Source organism: Xiphias gladius, chromosome 3 (assembly GCF_016859285.1).
Source record: "Xiphias gladius isolate SHS-SW01 ecotype Sanya breed wild chromosome 3, ASM1685928v1, whole genome shotgun sequence".
NCBI classification, from domain to species: domain Eukaryota; kingdom Metazoa; phylum Chordata; class Actinopteri; order Istiophoriformes; family Xiphiidae; genus Xiphias; species Xiphias gladius.
Window position 1 is genome coordinate 19,737,895 of NC_053402.1, and position 24,030 is coordinate 19,761,924.

A 24,030-nucleotide genomic window follows, 5' to 3' on the forward strand; every position below is an offset into this window, starting at 1 on the left:
TCTGCACATGGTCACTTTCTCACGGCGTGCGCTTGCAGTTGACAGTATGAACCGGCAGGGGGCACTCATCGCTCACTATGCGTGTTAAAAGAAAGTGATGGATTTTTGTGGTAAGGTGTTTTCTTACTTCCAACCTCAAATGGCATTCGGTGTTTCGAAACTGACTTCAACACACACATACACACACACAGTCTTCATGATTCCTCCGATACTGTATTTTCCAAACGTTGTACCAGAGGCCGGATTACACAATTAGTCCGATCTCAGATTGCCTTTGCATAAGAATCTGGCACAGTACAAACCGCCAGGAGCTGCCAACTTCCAAGACCGGCTGCGACCTCCAGACTGCAGCTGACCCGCGCGGTGTCTCAAAGTTGCATCCCGTTTGCATTAGCGGACTCTTAACACACCCCGATACTGCATTGGTGCTTATATTCTAATCTTTATTAGTCTCTTAAGGTCACTTCTGCATCTTATCAGGGTGACAAGTCCACAGCTGCCACACAAGTCTACAACAAAAACACCGCTCCAAGTGTGAAAAGAGGCAAATAGTTTTACTCTTTGTGCTTGTAAGTACTGCCTCCATTTTTAAACACACAACAACAAAAAAAAACCCCACCTAAGACGAATGCCTTTACTCTCCATCGGGTCCTTCAAACTAAAGACGACCTCCCGATTTAGGCCAAGGACAGGTATAAGACAACGAACCCTGCCCATCACGCTGTTCAACTCGGAGCCGGTGTGTCGATTGTGCGCAAGACCGAGTGATTTCATCATTGGACGCCTGCCCAGATAAAGATCGCTGTCAACCAATCCGCATCAGCGGCAGGATAATTGCCCTTTTTTTGTTTTTCCTCCACGAGTGGTGCGTGTGGAGCCCGGTGAAGAAACCGATGATGCCTTCAGGTGCTCACCGAGAACCACTTTGGTTTGATTTGGGTCCAGTAACCCGAAACCGAATTGTAGCGGCAAAATTCGAGCGCTTTTCATCGAAAAGGGAATCAGGGAAATTCGCATCCTGTGAATACACCACGCTGCGGAAAAAAAAAAAAAAAATCCATTACAAGTAAAGTCCTGCATTCAAAATAAAGTACTAAAGTAACATCGGCAAAAGTATGTAAAAACACATAGATGATTTAATTATTATTGCCAATGCACTAATGTAGCATTTTGCTATTGTAGTTGGTCAAGGTTGAGTCAGTTTTTAGTATATTTCGTATATTATTACACAATGTTGATCTAGAACAATGCATCCTATTTTATAAGCTCGTTATACGGGTTGTTTAGAAAATTTTCATTTGTAAAGTAACTTGAGACTGTAGCTGTCAAATCAATGTCGTGGAAGAGAAAGTACAATGAACCCCTCTGAACTGCAGTGGGATAGAAGTAAAGTAGCATGGGATGGAAATACTCAAGTATAGCGCAAGTAACTTAGCTTTGTCCTAAGAGTAAATGTGCTTAGTTACATTCCATCACATTCATGTTTGTTTGTTTTTTTTTGTTCCTTTATGTTGAAGTGAAGTGGAGAAAACGTGCTTTAGACATGTAATTGTGTATTGATTTTAGGGCTGCAGTGAGAATGAGTCAGATACACAAGCAAACATAAGATTTATGGAAAAGTATTTAATTAATGCGAATGCATACTGAAATTTTCCACATGTTGATATTTCTTTTAAGCACAGCGACTCTAAAATCTGATCTCTAACATAAAAAAAAAAAACCAATCAGACTTTCCCAATGTACTGTCTGGATCACATGCCCCGGTGCCCACAGCCCCTGAAGGTAGCAATAGAGTACGGTTCGGAACGAGCCAATCGGAAGCCAGGAAACATCGGCCAAGCCGATCGGCAGATGGGGGACAGGGACAAAACTCGCACGAAGCTCCTCTCTCCGGCGCCACTGGTCTCCGCGGACACCGAGCGTGGAGCAGCACCGCGCAGAAAAAGAAAAAGAAAAAAAAAAACTCAAGCGTCCGGCCTCAGCGTACTCCCACAGCCGGCAGAAAGGAGGGGGACGAAGCGAGCCGCGAGCCGCGAGCAAGGTAAACCAACCGCCGCTGCTAAACCCCCGTGTCCGCGTCTCTCTCTCTCCGACAACACGTCAGATGTAAAGACAGGTCGAGCTGCTCAGTCCACCGCGGTCCACGTCAGGACACCGTACTCTCGCTACATCGTGGCTAGTCGGAAGTTTAGAACAGTCCCTGGAAGTATTCACTGAATGGTGCAACACGAAAAATGCTTTGCCATCTGACTTTTCTGGCTCTTTTGTAAGTGAATGTAACAGTTGGCATAATCCTCCTTCTCCAGGATGTGTGACTCAAACCTTTCGCAAAGTCAAACAGGTTTTTGTTGTTTAAATGAGTGGGTCGAAATTGGTGAAGTTAAAAGTGAACATGAAACTACAACTTTGATTTTTTTTTTATGGCATTATTTTATTTTATTTATTTATTTTATTTCCTTATTGTCTGATTTGATGTAGTGTGCCCTTGTGATTGATTTAGATCTGTGTCTGATGTTGCCTCCCCCCCTCCTGCCATCCATCATCTCCTGCTCTCCAGTGTCACTGTGCGTCCCCTGGACCGGTGTTGCTGCTGTTATGGAGCAGGGATGTTTAACGCCTCCTGACAGGTCAGCTGCGGGGAGAAAGTGGATGATCTGTGGAACAGGGCTGATGCTCTGGGGAAACCCATGTGCGGCCCCGGTCTGGAACCGGGGGCCACAGTGATCAATAGTGAGAGAGGTCCATGGCAGTTCCATTAATCCACTGAAGAAATGGCTGCCTGGGCCGCAGTGTAGAGCAGGGAGTCCAGTCCGAACTGACGTCAGGGCTTTCAGCTTAATGAAACGCATAGAAGAAACGGACAGAGCTGGTGCGCCATCGCTGCAAGGTTACCGGCTGCACAGTGGTTGTCAGGCTTTGAGAGGCGGTAATTAGGGGAGGCCTTGGTGTATCATAGCCGAAATGAGCCCCATTTCTCAATGCTGGAGTCCATTTGAGTTGCAGCAGCAGTAACATCCACAGACCCACCGGGTTAAGGAGTGTTTACTGAACATACTGTTGCAGAATCCAGTCCTCCAGCCCCTCCAGTCAAACTGCTCCAGTGAGTGTCTGTAGCAGAGCGATGCATTAAACGATTCGTCCTCGCAGCTATAAAATGTCAGAATAGTGAAAAGTGCCAATCACAATTTCTGAAAACCCAAGGAGATGCCTCCAGATTGGTCGTTTTTGTCAGACCAACAGCCTAAAACCTTACGATATCCGTCAAACTGCCACATGAGACAAAAGAAAGGAGCAAATTCTCACCAATGAACAGCTTGGAACTAGGTCATGTTTGGCGTTTCTGCTTGAAAAATTACTGAAACAATTTTGATCATCGATTACCAGAACAGAGCCAGAACTCTGAGTTCTAACTATAAACAGGACATTTACATTTAATTTGCCAAATATTCAACTTCCTTTTGATCTCTTATGGTTGTTGAGGTTAAAGCAGATCAGATCTAATGAACACAAGGGAATGATCTCATGCATATACCTGTTGGCATTTAAGTCAGTGGACACGTAATAGATTATATGAAACGGATATAAATCTTTTAATGTTATTGTTTAGAACTACCATTTTGGATCAGGGTAAAAGCCGCGTTTGTGCAAGAAGTACATTATGTTCTTGTTGATCAGACGTGGTGGCAACGAGCGACTAGATTTCAGTTTAATGTGGTGTTTGCTGTCGTGTGAAACGAGCGCAAACGCCACATCGGGGACGGGGTTCCGTGACGCAGCGGTCCCCACAGTCCACACCGTATTTTTGCGGGTGCTCTAGTCGCAAATTACGATGTAATTGCTTATCCCGTTTTTCCTGATCTCGGTTTAGTCACTGAACACAAACGCTTTCCATGTTGCGTGACTCCTCTGTACGGTCGAACGACAGAAAATAGCTGCTGAGATTCTTATTACGTTGATCACGAATTTATTGTCGGGAGGGGTGAGTGACTCATACTGATGACGCCATGAGTTTAAAACGCAGGTGTCGTGTCGTGAGCCGTGCCAAAGAATAAAGGTGTAGCAATAAATGTTATCGATGTTATTACAGGTTATTGAATTTCTCACTTGACTTCCATCACGTCCTACCGTTTGAGTCAAAGAAGTCCATGCATCGAAAACTCAATTTCCTATCACTTCATGCGTCTCAGCTCCTTTCCAGCTCTGCTAGTAATGGGTCACATCAGATCAAACTGAGGTCGCTCTGCAGTTGTAGGCTAGTGGCCAGAGTCCAGCTCTGCACACGCTCCGCTGTAGCTCCAGCGCGGATCTGATTTGTTTTGTTTGAGGGGCAGATAAGTGCCCGTTGCCTCGTTACCGTGCAGGTCAAGCAAGAGCGAAGCTGATTTGTGTTGGAGTTGGCTTCACTGGCTTCACCGTCTGTGTCTTGCTTGGTTCAGCAAGAGAGAAAACAGAGGATGTGAGTGTGCAGATGTGACGGAAGCCTGAATGTGCACTTAGTATGTAATCTGGTTTTCTAGCAGTCTTACCAGTTCTGTGCAGTTAAATAGTTGCGCAGTTTTTTAATCTTCTTTTATTTCTTTTAATATATATATAATTCATGGAAAATACAAAAAACTGAGCTGTCTTTCAATCACATTGTTACTAGGCCATTTCTTGACAGTTCTGACAGCAGACATGTTGTTGTTGTTTTTTTTCTTTTTTTTTTCATTCTTCAAGGGAATCTTGCATAAATCCAGAAAGCAGTACAAACATGTCGTCCTTTTTAAACTGCAGTGCTCATTCACTGTCTCAGTCCATCATTTATGTCTGCTTTCCCCTATTCATCCATCCCTCCACATCACTACATCCGCCGCTCATCTGCTCATCTCCCTATTCATCTCTCCGTGCCTGTCTCCCCCTTCTTCTGTGGCCAGTCTAGACTAGTCAGCCATGTCAGCCAAAGCCATCTCCGAGCAGACGGGAAAGGAGTTCCTGTACAAGTACATCTGCACGTCGGCGGCTGTCCAGAACCGATTCCGCTATGCCAACGTGACGACTGAGACCGACTTCGACCGGCTGGTCCAAGAGCACCCATGGCTGCTCACAGAGGTAAGACCCGAAGACTATTGCCGAGAACCAGTCGTGACGAAAATGTACGTTTATGACTAAGTAGAGTTTTCTCTACCTGCATGAACAGTTTGTTATATCTCAAATTTATAGCTCATTAATGTCTGAAGCACAGTCTCCCTTAAGCTTGTGGAAAATGACTTCCTCTTATAGAGACAATTACTTAGGCTGGCAGCAGAGTGGTGTCTTGGGGCTTGTTAGCTGACGTCACGGACGGCAAAGTAAAACAGCAGGTCTGACTTGCAAGAGAACAAAAGAGGAAAATGTAGACAACTTCTCACCTGCCCTGTCCGCAGGCAGGTCGGACTTCAGCAGAGGTAGGAATTTTTTTACGTAAACGGTTCCCCGGGGGCGCAGCGCGATCTTTTAGTTCTTACCCGCCACCTTGCCCCGCTCTCATTGTTCTTCATAGCAGAGTAGTAAACCTGATAGACTGGCTGTAATACAAGTTAATTGAATCACTCTATGACTCATCCTGCAGGATAAAAATATCATTTTTTTTTTCCCCCTCTGTCTCTCCATCACGGCTGAAGGTTTTTATCTGGAAGGTACAAGGAGGATGCGGAGGGCGGATACACGGAGATATGTGCTGCCACGAAATTGATTAGCAAATTGCATTAACTTTCACCCTTGGCCCCCTGTCCCTTGGCTCACTGGCGAGCACCCAGACACTAATGGCTCCACTGTCATAAGTCATTGACTTGCAAGTGAGAGGGGGTTGGATGTAATTTTTGCGGTCGTGTCAGAAGGGAATGAGATGTATGAGAGATTCCTGCTTAAATAATGTGCAGCTCAGCTTCCAGGTGATAAATATTATTTGGCAACCTGGGATTTGTTGATGAACCCACATGTCTGCGTGATAACATGCCTAATAAGAAAATATCTGCGGTCACATGCACTGAAGTAAGATAATATGAATGAGCAGCCATCATTGCATAAGCTCTATTTGCAATCTTTCGAATGCAGTTTATGTAACACGTTTCCCTGCTGGATTCCTGATTAGTGACCGACTTCGAAACATTTGGCTTAATCTGAAACAGAATTCATGTCTGTTGAATCCAGGGCTGCAACTAACGAAACTTTTGATTATCAATTCATCTGCCAGTTTTAATTGGTGAATTAGCTGCTTTTATAAATGGTCAAAAACAAAAGTAGAAAATTGCCATCACAATTTTTTTCTAAGACTTCAAATAGCTTGTTTTGTCAGGACAAGAGACCGAAACCCAAAAATATTCAATTTACTGTAATAGAAAACTAGCAAACATTTTTTTTATTAAAGCATGATTTTAAACAAAGAGTCAGAAGTTTTGCGGATTAATTTTGTGTCGATTGACTAATGGATTCCTTAACTAACTCCAGCTGAATCTAAAGACAACTCATTTAGAACAATGGAGCGTCTATATCAAGTCTCATTAGCAGAGTTTGACAAATTTAACTAAAAAACCGATCAATCATAATGTGACATTTTAATAACAGTTTGAATGCATTGCCGTGCCATGCTTATTGCTTTCAGCAAATAAATATTCTGTCAGGATGTGAATGTAACAGAGCAGCATGAGAAATCATCTCTTAAAACATGTTGAGGTTTTTTTTTTTCCAGATTTACTCCCTTGAAATATGAATTTAAATAAGATTGCAGATAATCATTAATAAATTGAATGAAATAAGGTATAAAATTGACTCTAGCCGCCCTGTTGAGCTGTTTGAAAATGGAAAAAATATCAGTTTGATTCCTTTCAGTTAAGGCTGAGTGGTGATGCCTGTCGGTCCTGCTTACGCACGGCGTGTTTTTCGTCTTTTTTTTTTTTTTCCTCCAGAGGCTGGTGGTGAAGCCGGACCAGCTGATCAAGAGGCGAGGGAAGCTGGGCCTTGTCGGCGTCAACCTGGACCTGAGGGGCGTCAGAGAGTGGCTGAAGCCCCGCCTAATGAAAGAGACAACGGTACGTCATCCACCCTCTCCCTCCCTGCTGTTTCTCAGCCAATTACCTCCACCCACCCCTCTATCTGAGGGTGTGCACTCTGCGGAGCACTCCTCCGATCAATATTGTCTCAGTGCTCTATTCAGAGCCTCCTCCTTTTTTTTTTTTTTTTTTCTTCCTAATGCTTAGATTGCTGATGGGTTCAGTGTCAGTCTGCTGGTTGTAAATCAGTCCAGTCTGCTGAAGCGAGTCGCTGCTAGCGAATAAACAGACGGTCCATGTATCCAGTCAGCATAACCACAGCACAAAAGATCCATCTCTGTGCCACAGAGACACCGCTTTGCCTCATAGACCAAGAAGCAAGTTATGGGGAGACGAAGATGGTTCATAAAGTACTTAAGAAGAGCGCGCGTGTGTGTGTGTGTGTATGTTGCCGCTCTGAGATTGCATGGATGTACGGTGTCTCTTCACAAACGAGATGAAACTGTCAGCAACTGCTGGTGGCAGTAAATAAGAATAAATGAAGCCACGGCCGTATTGTAGACAGACAGAGCGCAGTGTTTCAGCCTGTTACGTGATCACCATTTTCCTTTTTTTTTTTTTTTTTTCAGAGAGTAAAAGTAATTTAGTAGAGTTAAAGCAGCCACACAGATGAACACTGATGTGCCCAACTGGATGAGTCTTAATCTTTAGCATTTATCATCCGCCACAATTAAGTCAAAAATTAACTTTGTCCAATACTTTTGATAGTTTTACCAACACTAGTAGTATGAGTCTCAGCTGCAATTTAGTGTTTAGTGCCAGTTAGCAAATGCTAACATGCTGAGAGGCTAAACTAAGACGGTGAACATGGTAAACATCAAACCCCTCTGAACATCAGCATGTTAGCGTTGTCGTTTTGGAGCATGTAAGCAGGTAAACGTTAGCGCTTAGCTCGAGGCACCGCCGGGCGTAAGTGCAGCCTCACCCAACGGCTGGCATGGCCGTGGACTCTTGTCAACCCAGTTTCCCTAAAAATGCAAAAGGTGCATCGAAGTAGAATAAATCTGTACCTAATACTTTGTCTTGTTATAAGTAAGAAAGCTTTATTTCATCGTGTTCATGTGTAGGATGTTGCCACTTACATCTGTTTTGACTGCTAGTTACAGCTAATTAACTTTTTGCTTTGTGTTAGAAGTGAGGTAGCTAGCTAGAAGTCATCAGGGTGGCAGTGTTTACAGGAACAAGTCACATACAAGTGGCTGTGACTAATTTTATCTACACACTATATTTTAACATAGTGTCTCACTTCTTTTCTTTCGTATGTTATTCACAAGATTCTCACTGCTGTTGGCCACAATGCTTCACTTTATTAAATCAGCATGTTATATTTTGTGTAATCGGGTTACTGGTTAAACTTAATAATTTGCATACAAACTGCCTTCACAACATGAATGCCTTTCTCTCTCCTCTTTTTTTTTTTTTTCTCTCGAGAGAGGCAGTAATGGAGGTCTCAGTTCATTTATCTGAAATGGCCTGAGCCCCTCAAGCCCTTTTTAAACAGATAGGCTTTCTGTTTTTTCCACCCATCATCGGCAGCCTTTTTATTTTCCGTCTTTGAAATGTCAACTCCCTTTTTTTTTTTTTTTTTTTTTTGTCTTTCCCCTCTGTTCTCTCCGGCTGGCTGCTCTGAGCCAGTCCCTGGTTACTTTTTTCCTTGTTGGCCTTTAACAGAGGAACAGTGACAGCTTCACCAAATGAGCTGTGGCTGTGTTTAGTGGAGCTTTGCCTAGAGTCATACATGACAACATTTTCTTTTTCTTTTTCCTTCTTCCCAACCTGTCTCCTTTTTTTTTTTTTTTTTTCTTCTTTTGAAATGTCTCTTCATTAGTGCCGAGTGTTGGTCCCGTGTGTGGTAACAGTCCAGGAATTAATTCTGAAAATAAGGGATTAAATATTTTTCTATTAACTGTGAATTTTATCCTTTTTCCTAAAGAAAATTATTTTATTGATGATCCTCAGGTGGGAAAAGCCAAGGGCATTCTCAAGAACTTCCTCATCGAGCCATTTGTTCCCCACAAGCAGGTAAACCACTCATTACACATTTGATGTCCGATTCATCCCTCAGTTTTTAGATGCCTTTATTTATACCTCATCACTACTACTAATAGATAACAGTAGTCGTCATAAATTAGATGTCTGGTAAAGTGACATTTATGAATTGACATCTTTGTTAATTCAATGGTCCATTGTTCAGGAGGAGGAGTTCTACGCGTGCATCTACGCCACCCGGGAGGGAGACTACGTGCTGTTTCACCATGAGGGAGGGGTGGACGTAGGAGACGTGGATGCCAAGGCAAGGAAGCTGCTAATTGGGGTGGACGAAAAGATCAGTGAAGACTCTGTGAAAAAAGAGCTACTGACCCACGTCCCAAATGACAAGAAAGCGTAAGTTGGATAGAAAAAGTAATTGGATTGCAATTGCAAAACTTCAGCTTTCTTACAATGATACAGTATTGAAATACAGGGAGGGAACATAATAGTGGAGTATTATAGAATTTAGTGCGATAGAGTATCAAATCTTACATTGTTCAATTTTTGCAAGGACTGAGACAGAGATGTATTTATTCAACACTCGCAATTTTTGATGGTATAGTTGTCTGTGTTGCTTGCATGATACGGTAAGGTTTGGATAGAGTGTAGAGTTAAACCAAGAGCTCTGTGATAATGTTCCCAACAAAAATGTTATTTTATAAGCTTCATATTTAATAGAATCTGCTTTTTTTTTTTTTCTTTTTTTTTTTCGTATATTATATTGGATTTTATTAACCTAGACAAGTGTTTCTGATATTGTGTCCACATGCTGCATATTTGGCTGTTCAGGAACATTGATGCTCACCTTTTCCAGCATATATTCAGTCTTATACTCCCCCAAAATCAGCTGTTACTTTTCAAAGCCTATATGTGTTTGCGTGACACGCTGATTTCCAAACGACCGGTATTTTATTTTGAAGCATTAACTGGGTAGCAGCTGATCAATGTGTGCTTTTAAAAAAAAAAAAGGGGGAAGCGCTCTTAAAAATTTCCATTTATACTACAGCTTTTCTCCAGCACAGGTGAGGGTACTTTGAAGATAAAAAGAAAACGGAAATGTAAACTGAACGTGATTTGCGTTCCCACTCACAACGTAGTGAGGTAGCTCAACACTAAAGTGCTAAAAATGGCAAAAAAAAATTTGCATTTTCCATTAAATAGTTGGGAAAACAAAAGTGTAGTGGGAGCAAGAGGAAATGGGAGGAGGGTTTCCATTAGATAAATGACAAACTCCATCCTCTGTTTCGCCTCCCTTTTGATCAGCCTCCACCCCCCAGCCTTTTTTACACTACAGCCACATTCTGAGCACGTCCATTTATTTTGATGGGTACGATACCGGGACTCGCCCCCTCCAACCCTCCTATCCATCTCTCCGGCAGTGCTCTTGCGACGGCAGATTCTGGCAGGACTCACTGTCTTGGCAGACATTGAAGAAGCCGTGCCGGACAGCACTATGCCAGCTCCAGCTCACCTCCTCACCCCCGTACACTCCTCTCCTCGCCCTCCCCTCACTCTCTGGGTTCAAAACAAGAGCAGCACTGGGCCGTTTTTCCACCCTCCCCGTCTGAATCAGACATGTGAAGCTGAGTCACCCTGGGTCTGGGTCACGGTTTTCTCCCAGGGGCCAGTCGGAGTCCTGACAACAGGCTGACATGGTTACAAAAGGCTCAGAGCTGCCTGAACAATTGACAAGCAGGAGAGGAGAGCAAAATACTGCCTCCCTCCAACCTCCCCACCCCCCCTCCTCTTCCAGTAAATCTCCACGCCCCACTGCTCTGTTTTGACACGTGAAGGAGGAAGCAAATTAGAATATTCCTCCTATTACAGTAACCTCTCTGCAGCTATTTTACAGGTATACTGTTTCCTTTCCAGCTCGGCATAAACAATCCTTCAGTGATTATTGCCTGTTGTTTGTCATGTTCGAATTATGTGGAATTTATAATGACAATGCTGTACAGCTTCCTGTTCAGCTTTACTGGGAAATTCTATCGCATAGCCCAATTATAAAACCGCATATTTGACATGTTCGGTCATGTGTGTTCATAGACACCCGGTGACACCGGAAGAATTAAATACATGACTTTAACTTTAACTTTCATGTTGTTTCATGCAAAATTTGATTTACAGAACAGTCAGAAACGTAAAATCAATATAAAAATATATAACATATATCAATAAAAATGTAAGAAATAACTAACTCCAAACCAAACTGTAAAAGCAGTGTATGCATTTAAGAGATTTGTATTGAAATGTTGTGAATGTTTAGTAAGTTAGAAGATAATTTAAATAGGTTTTTGTGTATTGATTTGAGAAATTAACGTTTTCTTTTTCTACCCTCTTAAAGTTCCAGTTATCCTACATTGATACGTGATTTAGGGTTGCAACTAAAGATTATTTTTATGTAGATAATAAATTAATCAATTAATCAACCCAATATTTTCGCAATTAATTAATTGTTTTATCCAAAAAATGTAAAAAAAATCCCTCTTACAATTTCTCAGAGCCTAAGGTGATGTCGTCACATGGCTTGTTTTGTCTGATCAACAGTCCAAAACCCAAAGGTATACGATTTACAATCATACAAAACAGAGGGAAGCAGAATATACTCTCATTTAAGAAGCTCATACCAGTAAATGTTGGGCACCCTTGTTTGAAAAGTGACTCAAACGATTGGTCGGTAATCAAAATAGTTGGAAATTAATTGTCTGTTGATTGATCAGCTGACTATTTTTTTCAGCTCTAATGTGATTTGTAACTTTTGGTAATGCAATAAAAGTAACCAGACATCCTCAGTCAATACCGGTGCTGCAGCAGCAGATCCTAAAGTTTAAGTTTCACGTGTTTCATCTCCCTTCAGGGTCCTGGCCAGCTTCATTGTGGGACTCTTTAACTTGTATGAAGACCTGTTCTTCACATACCTCGAGATCAACCCACTGGGTAGGTTTTTCTTTCTTTCTTTCTTTCTTTATTTATTTTTTGCTAAAATCCCCAATAACATGGCTATGATTTAATGAGCAATTGTGATGGCACTAATACTTTATTCCAACACAGATTCATAAATATGTTATCAGATTGTGAAAATAGAAAAGGAACATCAAAAGGAAATTGGGGAGGAAAACATCAATGCATAATAAAACATCATCTTGAAACCAAGAGGCAGAAGTTGATTCTGCCACATCTTTAACACAGAGGGAGGAAATGGGTGAATAATTCATGCATTTGCTGTTTGATGAAGGCAGTCTGTGTTTATAATGGAATAATTGGGCACCAGTACATGCCCTCTGGCAGCTGTTGCTGTGGATTTGGTTTGGGGGTGTGGAGACTGGCTCGCCCTGCTTTGATGTCATACCACGTCCTCCCAATCTTTACTTCCCTTCCACCTCCTGCAGGGAGACAACGGAAAGCAACAATTTTCCCTTGACCTATTCTAAAGCTCAAGCCCTGTGCCAACATAGTGAATATCAGCAGGTGGCTGTTTTTTTTCTAAACCTCGTTTGGGTAAAGACTCCAACACATTTTGTTTGTTTTTGTTTTTTTATGCTCCTTAGTGGTCACAAAAGATGGCGTTTACGTGCTGGACATGGCAGCCAAGATTGATGCCACGGCTGACTACATCTGCAAGGCCAAGTGGGGCGACGTGGAGTTCCCTCCGCCTTTCGGCAGGGAGGCCTATCCTGAGGTGAGGGGGGGACTGGAAAGACACAGCTACCAGTGCATCAGATTTCGGTCTGTCAGCATCAAAGAGCTGGTGTTGTCGTCCAGTGAGACGGGAGGGGGGGGGCGCTCACTGAAGCTATGGAGTACAAGTAGTAAATTAAGAATCTTAGAGCTAATTTAAGACAATTTTCATCATTTTAAAATTAGATTCTCACTAAAGTTACAGTAGAAAATGTCCAAATATTAGTGTTATCGCAAACTTAAACCGTAACCTCTAAAAAATAAGGACATGGATTTGATTCTTTATCTCGTTCTATTAAATAAAGGGGGGTAAACTATGATCTAGACTTCATGTAGAGCCATTCCCCAAGACTTAAATCCGCTTAATTTACCTAAAGCAGCCGCTGTTAGCTGTGTTGCATTCCATGAACTTGATTTATATAAATATTTGTGTCAGCATTAAGAAGAAAATAAACTCCGTTTCAGTGGGTTTACCTTTCGCTACTGCTCTGTTGCAGCCGCTACTGTCCTAGGCGCCCCATGTGGACTTAAATTAGGAAGGGTAGTATAAACGCACAGCTGTTAATCAGCCTTTATGACTCCCTGTGGAGAGGTGATCTGGGCAGAGACCTGTGCATAATGTCACCTCATATACTGAAGTAGTTGTGTTTTCGGTTTATGTAGAAACTAGGCTTAGATCGAGGTTTAAATTGACTAAATCAAACCCCTCACTGTCGAGCAACATGCTACAAATAACTTGTATCTCAACAACAGCTCAATAATAAACACAATGTAGATGAAAATAAAGGAAGTAGTTTGTAAAGTGTTTATGTATACAGTTTTGGCTATTGTGTGTAGGAGCTTGTTGGAGACGAGCCGTCTTTGTACCAGACGGGCTGGTCTAATTGGGCTGCTGCGAGTCTAGGGTGGAGATGGGGGACAGCAGGTGTCTTTGATTGGGAACTTTTTTCACTCTCAGCCACCAGCTGTGGCACTGACTGTCACAAACAAACCGCTGATGCGCACCCCATCCACCACCACTCTTAATATTTATGCAGTATTTCCAATGGCTGGCTCTTTAACATCAGTGCAAGCCCCCGCAAAGAATTGTAGCCAAATGAAGTGGTGCTTGTGAAGGTCCTGCTCTGATTGAGGCCGCAATCACACACCCACCCCCACCCGCTACCTCTGCAGCGTTCTCTCACCTCTTCATTGACCTTCTCTTTGCCGTTTGCAGGAGGCCTACATCGCCGACCTGGATGCCAAGAGTGGTGCCAGCCTTAAACTCACCCTGCTCAACCCCCGAGGCAGGATCTGGACCATGGTGGCGGGAGGAGGTGCCTCAGTGGTGTACAGGTACCCAGTCGCAGTGCCAGAGCAACACCAAGCCACATAAATCAAATTCTGAATGAATAAGACACCAGTAGCCACGTACTGTATCCGAAATAATTCAGTTGGATGTTTTTTCTTTGTTGCTTAAATCTCCCCCTGATTTTTATTTTCATTATACTAATTACACTACACATAAATGGGTTTAGCGTTAGGGGCGTATGCCAGCAAGGCAGTAGTGAGACTGATGGGGCAGCAGCTCAGACTCTGCCCGTTTAAGTGCCTCTGAAATTGGATTCTTAGATAGTGCTGTTTTTTAGAGTCTGGAAGAATGAGTGGTGCCTCCCTCGCTTTGCTGTCTATTGAGGTATAAAGTGTGACGTGCAGAAACATCAGCCATGACTAATTATTCCCTCTGTGCGTTGTTAAGTTGTTGTGTCTGTTTACAGTACAGTATTAATTCAGAGTATACAGAGAGTGCATTAGTCTCAAGTGCATTCTGGAGTTTAGTGCTCAAGTTCTATCTGATTTTTCTTGGAATTATGTTTATTGTTGGGGCTGAAAAGACTGTCTGACAGACAGCTGTTGTTGCTATGGCCTTTTCCTCTGTATGGGTGACCAATGTATACCTCACTCAGTGACACAATCTGTGACCTGGGCGGCGTCGACGAGCTGGCCAATTATGGGGAGTATTCAGGGGCACCGAGCGAACAGCAGACCTATGACTACGCCAAGACCATACTGTCACTGATGACCAGAGAGAAGCACCCTGATGGTAGGAAAACTGCTGTGTCAGAACTTACTGTGTGTACTGAAAGTAGCCTCTCTTTTTTTTTTTTCCGCCCTTAAATAATGTTTCAATGATATTATTATTTCCCAGGAAAGGTTTTGATCATTGGGGGAAGCATTGCAAACTTCACAAATGTTGCAGCAACATTTAAGGTACATTATAACATGCTTTCTGTTTGTTTTCGTAGCTTTTATATTGCTCACTCCATATCAAGTTATTTACTGAGTATATCCTTGTCTTTGCTAGGGTATTGTTCGAGCCATCAGAGACTACCAGGGGCCACTAAAGGAGCATGAGGTCACCATTTTTGTCCGCCGTGGAGGCCCCAACTACCAGGAAGGTCTCAGAGTGATGGGTGAAGTTGGTATGTTGTACATTCTTACTTTACACTGATTTATACTTTAAATATCTTAAGTATGAGAGTATCACTTGAGCACGTCGTTATCCGGAAGCACCTGCTGGTTTTCACACACCGCACCTAAGTTTGTTCTGCCTGCTCTCCTCAGGCAAGACCACTGGAATCCCCATCCATGTCTTTGGCACAGAAACTCACATGACGGCCATTGTTGGCATGGCACTGGGCCACCGGCCAATCCCCAACCAGCCTCCTGTTGCTGCCCACACTGCCAACTTCCTGCTCAACTCCAGCGGCAGCACATCGGTATGACACACATTGGCTCCATGGAGACTAAAAGGGGTGTCATGGTGTCGGCTCACTGAAGTGAATTTACATCGTCAGATCCACTATTAGTGTGGTGCAGTTTAGTGGCACAGTGAGCAGAAGTCTTACATGCCACAGTTTCTGTCTCAGTCATTACCGTCTTGTCCTTTTTAGTGAACCAGATTATCCGAAGCCCAGAGGCTCTTTTTGTATAAGAGCATTGCAGGGCATTGTGGACTGCTCTCACTCAAATAGTCGTGGGACACAGTTACCCACCGCGGCTGCCTCCAGGCATCCATTAAGAATGTGCATGGCTTTCAGCGAGGAGAGCGCGAGTGCCTTCAAATGTGCACACACGCATATATTTGCCGGTTTTCTTCCCAAAAGTAGAGGTAGATGATAGGAAAATGACAAGGAGAAAGAAATGGAATGTCATGTATAAAAATTTATATGCACACACACACACACACACACAGTGGGGCCCAAAATCCTGAGACCATTTCCCCAAAACGGGAGCTATATTGCCTCACAAAATAAAGGTCATACTCATTGTTTTTTTTTGTTTATTCTTGTCATTTGCAGACTCCAGCCTCCAGCAGAACTGCTTCTTTCTCTGAAAACAGAGCCAGAGTAGAGAGCTCACCAGCCAAGAAGGCCAAAAGTGGAGCTCCTATTGGTTAGAAAATACACACACACACACACACACACACACACACACACACACACACACACCACTGCACTGGGGAAAGAGGCTTTGATGTGTTTTCATACATGGTTCCTCTGCCGGGCAGCATCATGGGTAGAAGCCTTGCGATCAAGCTTGATTGAATTTAGGTAATATAGCGCCCTCTCTGGACAGCAGGGAGACGGTGCAGTCCAAACGTAATCAAACCGAAATTGACAGTGTTTTCATCCACAAAATTAGCCGCAACATTAAAACCAGTTACTAGTTTTAATGTTGTGGCTGAATGGTGTATCTTAAAAATCAACATGTTTTACTATTTTTTTTGGTTTAATTATTTACAGAAGCTGTAGGCAGCTAAACAAGGTTTATAACACCAGACCCCTGAAGCTTGGGCTGTGTGGTGATGACAGACCTTTCTCTGTCTGCTTTTTTTAGTCTTATTGTTGGCAGAAATGACCTTTTTTCAAATTCTGGAAAATTTTCAACAGAGCACATCCATTTTACAAGTCACCTTGTCTTCAGCTTCTATCGGTAACAGCTTTCCTTTCCCTGTAGCCAAGGCAACTACCCTCTTCAGCAAACAAACCAAGTCCATAGTGTGGGGTATGCAGACTCGGGCTGTACAGGGCATGCTGGACTTTGACTATGTCTGCTCCAGAGATGAGCCGTCTGTCGCAGCTATGGTCTACCCGTTCACGTAAGTGGTCTCGCTCCTCTGTCCATTAGTTAACTTTGGTGTGCTGTCAGTGTAATGGCTCTTTATTGTGCACTTAACGTAATGAGCATCTCTAGACAGTGTTCCTGCACTGTGTGACAAATTGCTTTCTCCATGGCTGCCTTCTAGTGGAGATCATAAACAGAAGTTCTATTGGGGCCATAAAGAGATCCTCATCCCCGTGTATAAGAACATGAGTGATGCCATGAAGAAGCACCCAGATGTGGACGTGCTCATCAACTTTGCCTCTTTGCGTTCGGCCTTTGATAGCACCATGGAGACCATGCAGTACTCACAGGTAAATGCCCTCCTCTACCATTTGGAAGCTAAACAATTTTAAGTAAGGTTCTAAAGTTGACCCTTTTTTTTTTTATATTCAATTGCTTTCAGATTCACACCATTGCCATCATCGCTGAGGGCATCCCCGAAGCCCACACCAGGAAGATCATCAAGGCGGCAGATGTGAAGGGTGTCACAATCATTGGACCAGCAACTGTTAGTCTTGCTTCACCTTTCAAGAGATTGCTCGGGATTTCCCTCTGTGTGCTCTCCTAAGCAAATCTGTCTTTTTTTTAATTCCAGGTTGGGGGAATCAAACCGGGCTGTTTCAAAATAGGGAACACAGGAGGCATGCTGGATAACATCCTCGCCTCCAAGCTCTATCGTCCGGGCAGCGTGGCCTATGTGTCCCGCTCGGGCGGCATGTCCAATGAACTCAACAACATCATCTCCCGTACCACTGATGGTGTTTTTGAAGGTGTGGCCATTGGCGGGGACAGGTACGTAGCCACCTTTTTTTTTTAAATCTCCAGTATGTGAGCCTGTGGGGCTGAATTGGTGTGTAATTCCTGCAGATACCCAGGCTCTGTGTTTACTGACCACGTGCTGCGCTACCAAGACACTCCTGGAGTAAAAATGATTGTCGTACTGGGAGAGGTGAGGAATAAATCTCTGCGCACTGCTGCCTGCGGCTTTAAACCATTTATTGATTTTTTTGCTACATCCAGTATCTGTCTCTGCCTTCCACAGATCGGAGGCACAGAAGAGTACAAGATCTGCCAGGCTATCAAACAGGGCAGGATCACAAAGCCAGTGGTCTGCTGGTGTATCGGCACCTGTGCCACCATGTTCTCCTCAGAGGTGAGAGGGCAGATGTAGGGTCTGGTGCATTTCGGGCACCATTAGGTGCCTTGATAATGAGAGACTTTAAGGAATGATTGACTGCCTTAATGACATGTCTGACCCACGTCACACCTTTTCTCCTCCTCAGGTTCAGTTCGGCCATGCGGGAGCCTGTGCCAACCAGGCCTCTGAGACCGCAGTGGCTAAGAACAAGGCTCTGAAAGAAGCTGGTGCCTTCGTCCCTAAGAGCTTTGATGAGCTGGGCGAGATAATCAAGTCAGTGCACAGTCATGTTCATTACTGCAGTTCCTCATGCTAAGATAAATATTCCCCCCATTTTCAGATGAGTTTGTTCGTATTCTTTTTATCATGTCTCTTTCATACACGCAGATCTGTTTATGATGACCTTGTTGCCAAAGGAGTTATTGAGCCAGCCGAAGAGGTGCCTCCTCCCACTGTGCCAATGGATTACTCCTGGGCACGAGTGAGTATGCCCATTAACACACCTTTTTTTTTTTTAAATCTCCAGTATGTGAGCCTGTGGGGCTGAATTGGTGTGTAATTCCTGCAGATACCCAGGCTCTGTGTTTACTGACCACGTGCTGCGCTACCAAGACACTCCTGGAGTAAAAATGATTGTCGTACTGGGAGAGGTGAGGAATAAATCTCTGCGCACTGCTGCCTGCGGCTTTAAACCATTTATTGATTTTTTTGCTACATCCAGTATCTGTCTCTGCCTTCCACAGATCGGAGGCACAGAAGAGTACAAGATCTGCCAGGCTATCAAACAGGGCAGGATCACAAAGCCAGTGGTCTGCTGGTGTATCGGCACCTGTGCCACCATGTTCTCCTCAGAGGTGAGAGGGCAGATGTAGAGTCTGGTGCATTTCGGGCACCATTAGGTGCCTTGATAATGAGAGACTTTAAGGAATGATTGACTGCCTTAATGACATGTCTGACCCACGTCACACCTTTTCTCCTCCTCAGGTTCAGTTCGGCCATGCGGGAGCCTGTGCCAACCAGGCCTCTGAGACCGCAGTGGCTAAGAACAAGGCTCTGAAAGAAGCTGGTGCCTTCGTCCCTAAGAGCTTTGATGAGCTGGGCGAGATAATCAAGTCAGTGCACAGTCATGTTCATTACTGCAGTTCCTCATGCTAAGATAAATATTCCCCCCATTTTCAGATGAGTTTGTTCGTATTCTTTTTATCATGTCTCTTTCATACACGCAGATCTGTTTATGATGACCTTGTTGCCAAAGGAGTTATTGAGCCAGCCGAAGAGGTGCCTCCTCCCACTGTGCCAATGGATTACTCCTGGGCACGAGTGAGTATGCCCATTAACACACCTTTTTTTTTTTTGAGTCACGTTTTTCGCTTACTAGATCAGTTTTTATTCTTGACATCGATGAAATGCAAAACATTTGTTTTTAAATTGCAACAAATGGAAAACCGTGAGTACCTAAAGTGAAGTTTTTTTTTTCTTTTTCCTCTGTGCGTCCGTTTGCCCTGCAGGAGCTTGGTCTGATCCGTAAGCCAGCCTCTTTCATGACCAGCATCTGTGACGAGAGAGGTCAGGAGCTCATCTACGCAGGCATGCCCATCACCGAGGTCTTCAAGTCCGAAATAGGCCTGGGAGGAACTCTGGGGCTGCTCTGGTTCCAGAGGAGGTCGGCCTCCCGAACTAGCTGTTGCGATAAACAAACTCTTTAGAAATACTTGAACCCCAAAATCGTTACGTGTCGTCTCCCCACTTTGTTTGCAGGTTGCCGAGGTATGCCTGCCAGTTCATTGAGATGTGCCTGATGGTGACTGCTGATCACGGCCCTGCTGTTTCTGGTGCCCACAACACTATTGTGTGTGCGCGAGCTGGCAAAGATCTCATCTCCAGCCTCACCTCCGGTCTCCTCACCATTGTAAGACACTACTCCCTTTGAGGAATGTCCCTTATTTACTGACCTGCAAAAAATGAACGGTGAATATATAGATATTTTTTTCCCTTCTTGTCTCTTCAGGGTGACCGTTTTGGAGGTGCTCTGGATGCCGCGGCAAAGCAGTTCAGCAAGGCTTTTGACAGCGGTATGCTGCCTATGGAGTTTGTCAACAAGATGAAGAAGGATGGCAAACTGATCATGGGCATTGGGCACAGAGTCAAGTCGGTGAGTAGCGCAGCTCCCTAGCATGTTCACATCCAGCGTGGATGGCAGCAGAATGATGTTTCAACTCAGAAGTTAGAAATTTTTCATGAACATCAAACAATAGAGGGGAAAGAGCTGCACCTCACTGCCAATATTGATTTGAGGGCAGAATTCTCATGTAAAGGACGAGCAACTAGGGAAATGAATAAAATTAAAGCCTATAGAAAAATGTCGGGTTATTTCTTGACAAAACAAGACTGATAGATTGGAGAAAGAAGATTTTGAAAGAACAGGAGTTCTCTGTGTTTTCTCAGATTAACAATCCAGACATGAGAGTCCAGATCTTGAAGGACTTTGTGAAGCAGCACTTCCCCTCCAACCAGCTGCTGGACTACGCTCTAGATGTAGAGAAGATTACCACATCCAAAGTAAGATTTATTACTCAATCATCTTGTTACGAAATCCACCATTTTTGTATTACATGATCCTGTTTTGTTTTTTTTCCTCTCCCCTCTGTGTCTGCTTTGTGGTAATAGAAACCCAACTTGATCTTGAATGTGGACGGCTTCATTGGTGTGGCCTTTGTGGACCTGCTCAGGACTTGTGGTGGTTTTACAAGGTAAACCAATATATACTGGCCATCTTCACAATGTCTTTATACTTTTTTTTTTTTTTCCTCCTAACAGTGACACCTGTACTGGATAACTTACAAGTCTAAGGCTTATTAGTACATTGGCACAATATATGGGTGGGAAAATATTCTCAGCTAAGATTCACTGTACAGAAACAAGTAGTCAGTAATAAAATTACTACTTAATGCCGAAGTGGCTTCAAATTAAAAAGTGGGAAAATATTCTTTCGTTCTACACAACAAAAGTAGTCAGTAGTAATAAAAACTTTACTACGTAAAGTGGCTTCAAATTAAAAGTGGTAGTCACTTTACCTAGTTGAGTTTATGTATAAAATACGTAATGTTATGCCTGCACTGAGTGCAGATGTCTTTGAGATTGTACAACTCTTTTCCTTGTTGTCCATCGTGCCACCACAGGGACGAAGCTGACGAGTTTGTGGAAATTGGCGCTCTGAATGGCATCTTTGTCCTGGGACGCAGCATGGGATTCATTGGTGAGTCATTTCACTGTGCAGACACACTGCTATGGTAATGTATGCAAGATGGCAAACAAGTTTACCTTCTACGTCTATTAATCTTTTTTTTGTCTCCTCAGGACACTACCTGGACCAGAAGAGGCTGAAGCAGGGTCTGTATCGCCACCCCTGGGATGACATCTCCTATGTGCTCCCTGAGCACATGTCCATGTAATCACAGGGACTAAACCAGAGAGTGCCAGCCTCATGTCCCCTGTGTCCCCTGTGTCCCCTCACCCCGGCTGTCGATCCTCCTGTCCATACTTTATCACCTCGAGTGGCATAATATTGGGAAGATGTTACTACTAATATAGATGTTAATGGCAAAAACTGAAAAGAAGTATTACGTCTTTGGCGGTTCAGTGGAAAAAAATGGCAAAGCCTGCTAAACTGTAAGGGTCCAGTCAAACATACTCGGGGTCTGACTTTGTGTTAGGGAGAGTCGATGATGAATCAGGTGATACTTGTACTGGATTATTCAACCACCGAGTCAGTTGTTTGACCACCACCACGATTACTCTCATGGCTACAACAGCGAGGTACTGTTATTCATCCCGAAATATTACACCGTTGTATTAACTTAGCATGTGTGTCTGTCACAGACTGTTGTGTCTCTGTGCAGCTCTCTTCATTGTGCCATTTAAAAAAAAAAAAAAAAATTAAAAATCATGAGCTTGCTACAAGGGATGAACATGTAGTGCAATAATACTTATAATATGAGAACATACTGTAGATCAGAGCTTTATTTATGTATAGACGTATTCCTAGTGATAACTAAATGGTACAGGAATGCTATCGTTTTGGTTTTTCTGTAATGCATCCGTCACGGTGGCAACAGTGAAACAGCAGTCCGCCTACTGTGGCGAAGGGGACCATTTTATGAGTCATTCCTGGCAGGTGCTGCCGCTCTCGGTTCCCAGGAAATGTTCTCCGTCAGCTGGTACGAAATGTGGGGAGCATTTTCCACAAGGTTTTTTAAATGGACGCCGAGAGTTGTTAATAATAGCGGGAAAATAAATATGTAATGTCTGTGTTTATTTTCTTTCCTCAGCTATTTAAGTGGATTAGGGCATTTTTCCATAGATCCCACAGTGCAGTTAGAATCCCATCTTCTATCAGAAATGTATGAGAAAAATATTTAGGGTTTTTTTGTTTTGTTTTTTTTAGGTCTACCTTGTCTTGATATTGTTAACATATAAAAGCACTAACCCCATTACACTAAGTTGGCTTGTTGTTCAAATATTTTTTGTGTCAGCAGTTCATTTTAGTAGTTAAAAGCCATTATGTATTTTCACATGATTAACGTTAGGTCTTCATATTTTCTGAATCAGTTGAGATTGCTCCACCGTATCGTTTCATTTCTATGTTAGAGTAGGATTTTAAAGGTCATTCCATGCCCCGTGTTGAACACGTTTCCCCATCTGTTATCCACTGACTTTTTTTTTTGTTTTTTTGTTTTGACAAAACCAATTAATAGGACACAGACAACATTCAAGTCTCCCCATACAGAATGTAACACACCTTCCAGATCGCTATGTTTGTATCCAGTTTCTTTGGACAATCTGCTCACACACATGAGACTTTAAGTTTTCCCACAATTTATGAGGTACGAAAGAGAATACGCGGCAGCCATCACCGGTGTCATCTTTTACGTGAATGTTGCAAAATTGTGGAAAAAATTCTGTGGACAACCAGAAACCTCACCAGTGCTGTCGCATCGATCTTGTTTTTAACTGTTTCAGTAGGAGCTGAATGTGCCTCTGTACTGATTTGTTGTATGTTGACAACTGTGTAATTGAATAAAATAAAAATGTAATTGATGTAATGTAATAATACAGTATAATTTCACTCTGGTCGTGTGTGTGTGTGTGTGTGTGTGTGCAGTGTTATCCTTTTGCTATAGTTACAGTTAAGCCTCTTTCCAGGCACAATGTTGAACAGTCCATGTGGCAACTGAATGCATGTGCAGGGTTAAGGTGGCATTGGGCTACTTCCTGAAACATTTGAAATAAGTAATTCTCAATGTGCTCTTTACATATTTTTTTTATTTTTTATTTTTTTTACATTTTTTTGTTAGTGTTAAATCTGTAGAACCTGCAACTCTGCAGGAATATACAGGCCTCTCGACATTTTAACCTGACCTGTGAATCACAGGTGTGACTAATAACAATAACTTTTTTTTTTGAATTCCATGTAGGTGTGTCTATGGCAGGATCCTGCTATTGTGCATGTGCCTAAATGATATATTTTGCTGGCATGGTTAATCACAGAACCGTCACTGTTGTTATCAATGGCGCCTGTGCTTTTCCCGCTATTACAGGTCAATCTGTCATCGATGGGAACGTCCTGTGTTGCTGTCTTGACCAGAGTACTCAGATGAGAGTAAAAACGGTCCGACTTCATGGGTTTTTAATTTACTCAAGGCCGCGAGGCATTAAAACGATACCCACCACGGCGCGTACACGCAGAAGAGAGTGCGGCTGTGCGGGGACGGCGGGGCTTGAGCGTCTCGCCCCCCCCCCCCTCCCCTCTCCATGTGCGGGGCTCAGCGCCGAGTGGGAACGGCTGCCGACGTCAACGACGCGGTGACGCCTTACGCCCACCGCGCATGTCCGTGAATCTCCGTGTGTTTACCAAGCTGAAGTTGGTTGCTTATTCGTCGTTTGCCGACGCTTCCACCACTGTATTCCCCC

The 24,030-nt window shown here is 43.4% G+C and overlaps 1 protein-coding gene across 1 annotated transcript; it reads left to right on the plus strand.

The window, feature by feature from the left end:
* The first annotated feature begins 1,821 nt into the window (after nt 1–1,821).
* Nucleotides 1,822–23,258, plus strand: aclya (ATP citrate lyase a). The gene is made up of 28 exons (XM_040122908.1): nt 1,822–2,041; nt 4,914–5,088; nt 6,924–7,046; nt 9,027–9,089; nt 9,262–9,452; nt 11,956–12,035; nt 12,647–12,777; nt 13,993–14,111; nt 14,723–14,859; nt 14,965–15,026; nt 15,121–15,238; nt 15,381–15,535; nt 16,118–16,211; nt 16,776–16,917; nt 17,065–17,233; nt 17,326–17,430; nt 17,518–17,714; nt 17,790–17,871; nt 17,965–18,075; nt 18,206–18,333; nt 18,448–18,541; nt 19,569–19,723; nt 19,819–19,969; nt 20,069–20,212; nt 20,506–20,619; nt 20,728–20,810; nt 21,240–21,316; nt 21,418–23,258. Exons 2-28 carry the CDS (start codon nt 4,930–4,932, stop codon nt 21,510–21,512), a joined length of 3,279 nt encoding a protein of 1,092 aa, XP_039978842.1. The 5' UTR covers nt 1,822–2,041; nt 4,914–4,929; the 3' UTR covers nt 21,513–23,258.
* Nucleotides 23,259–24,030: the final 772 nt, after the last annotated feature.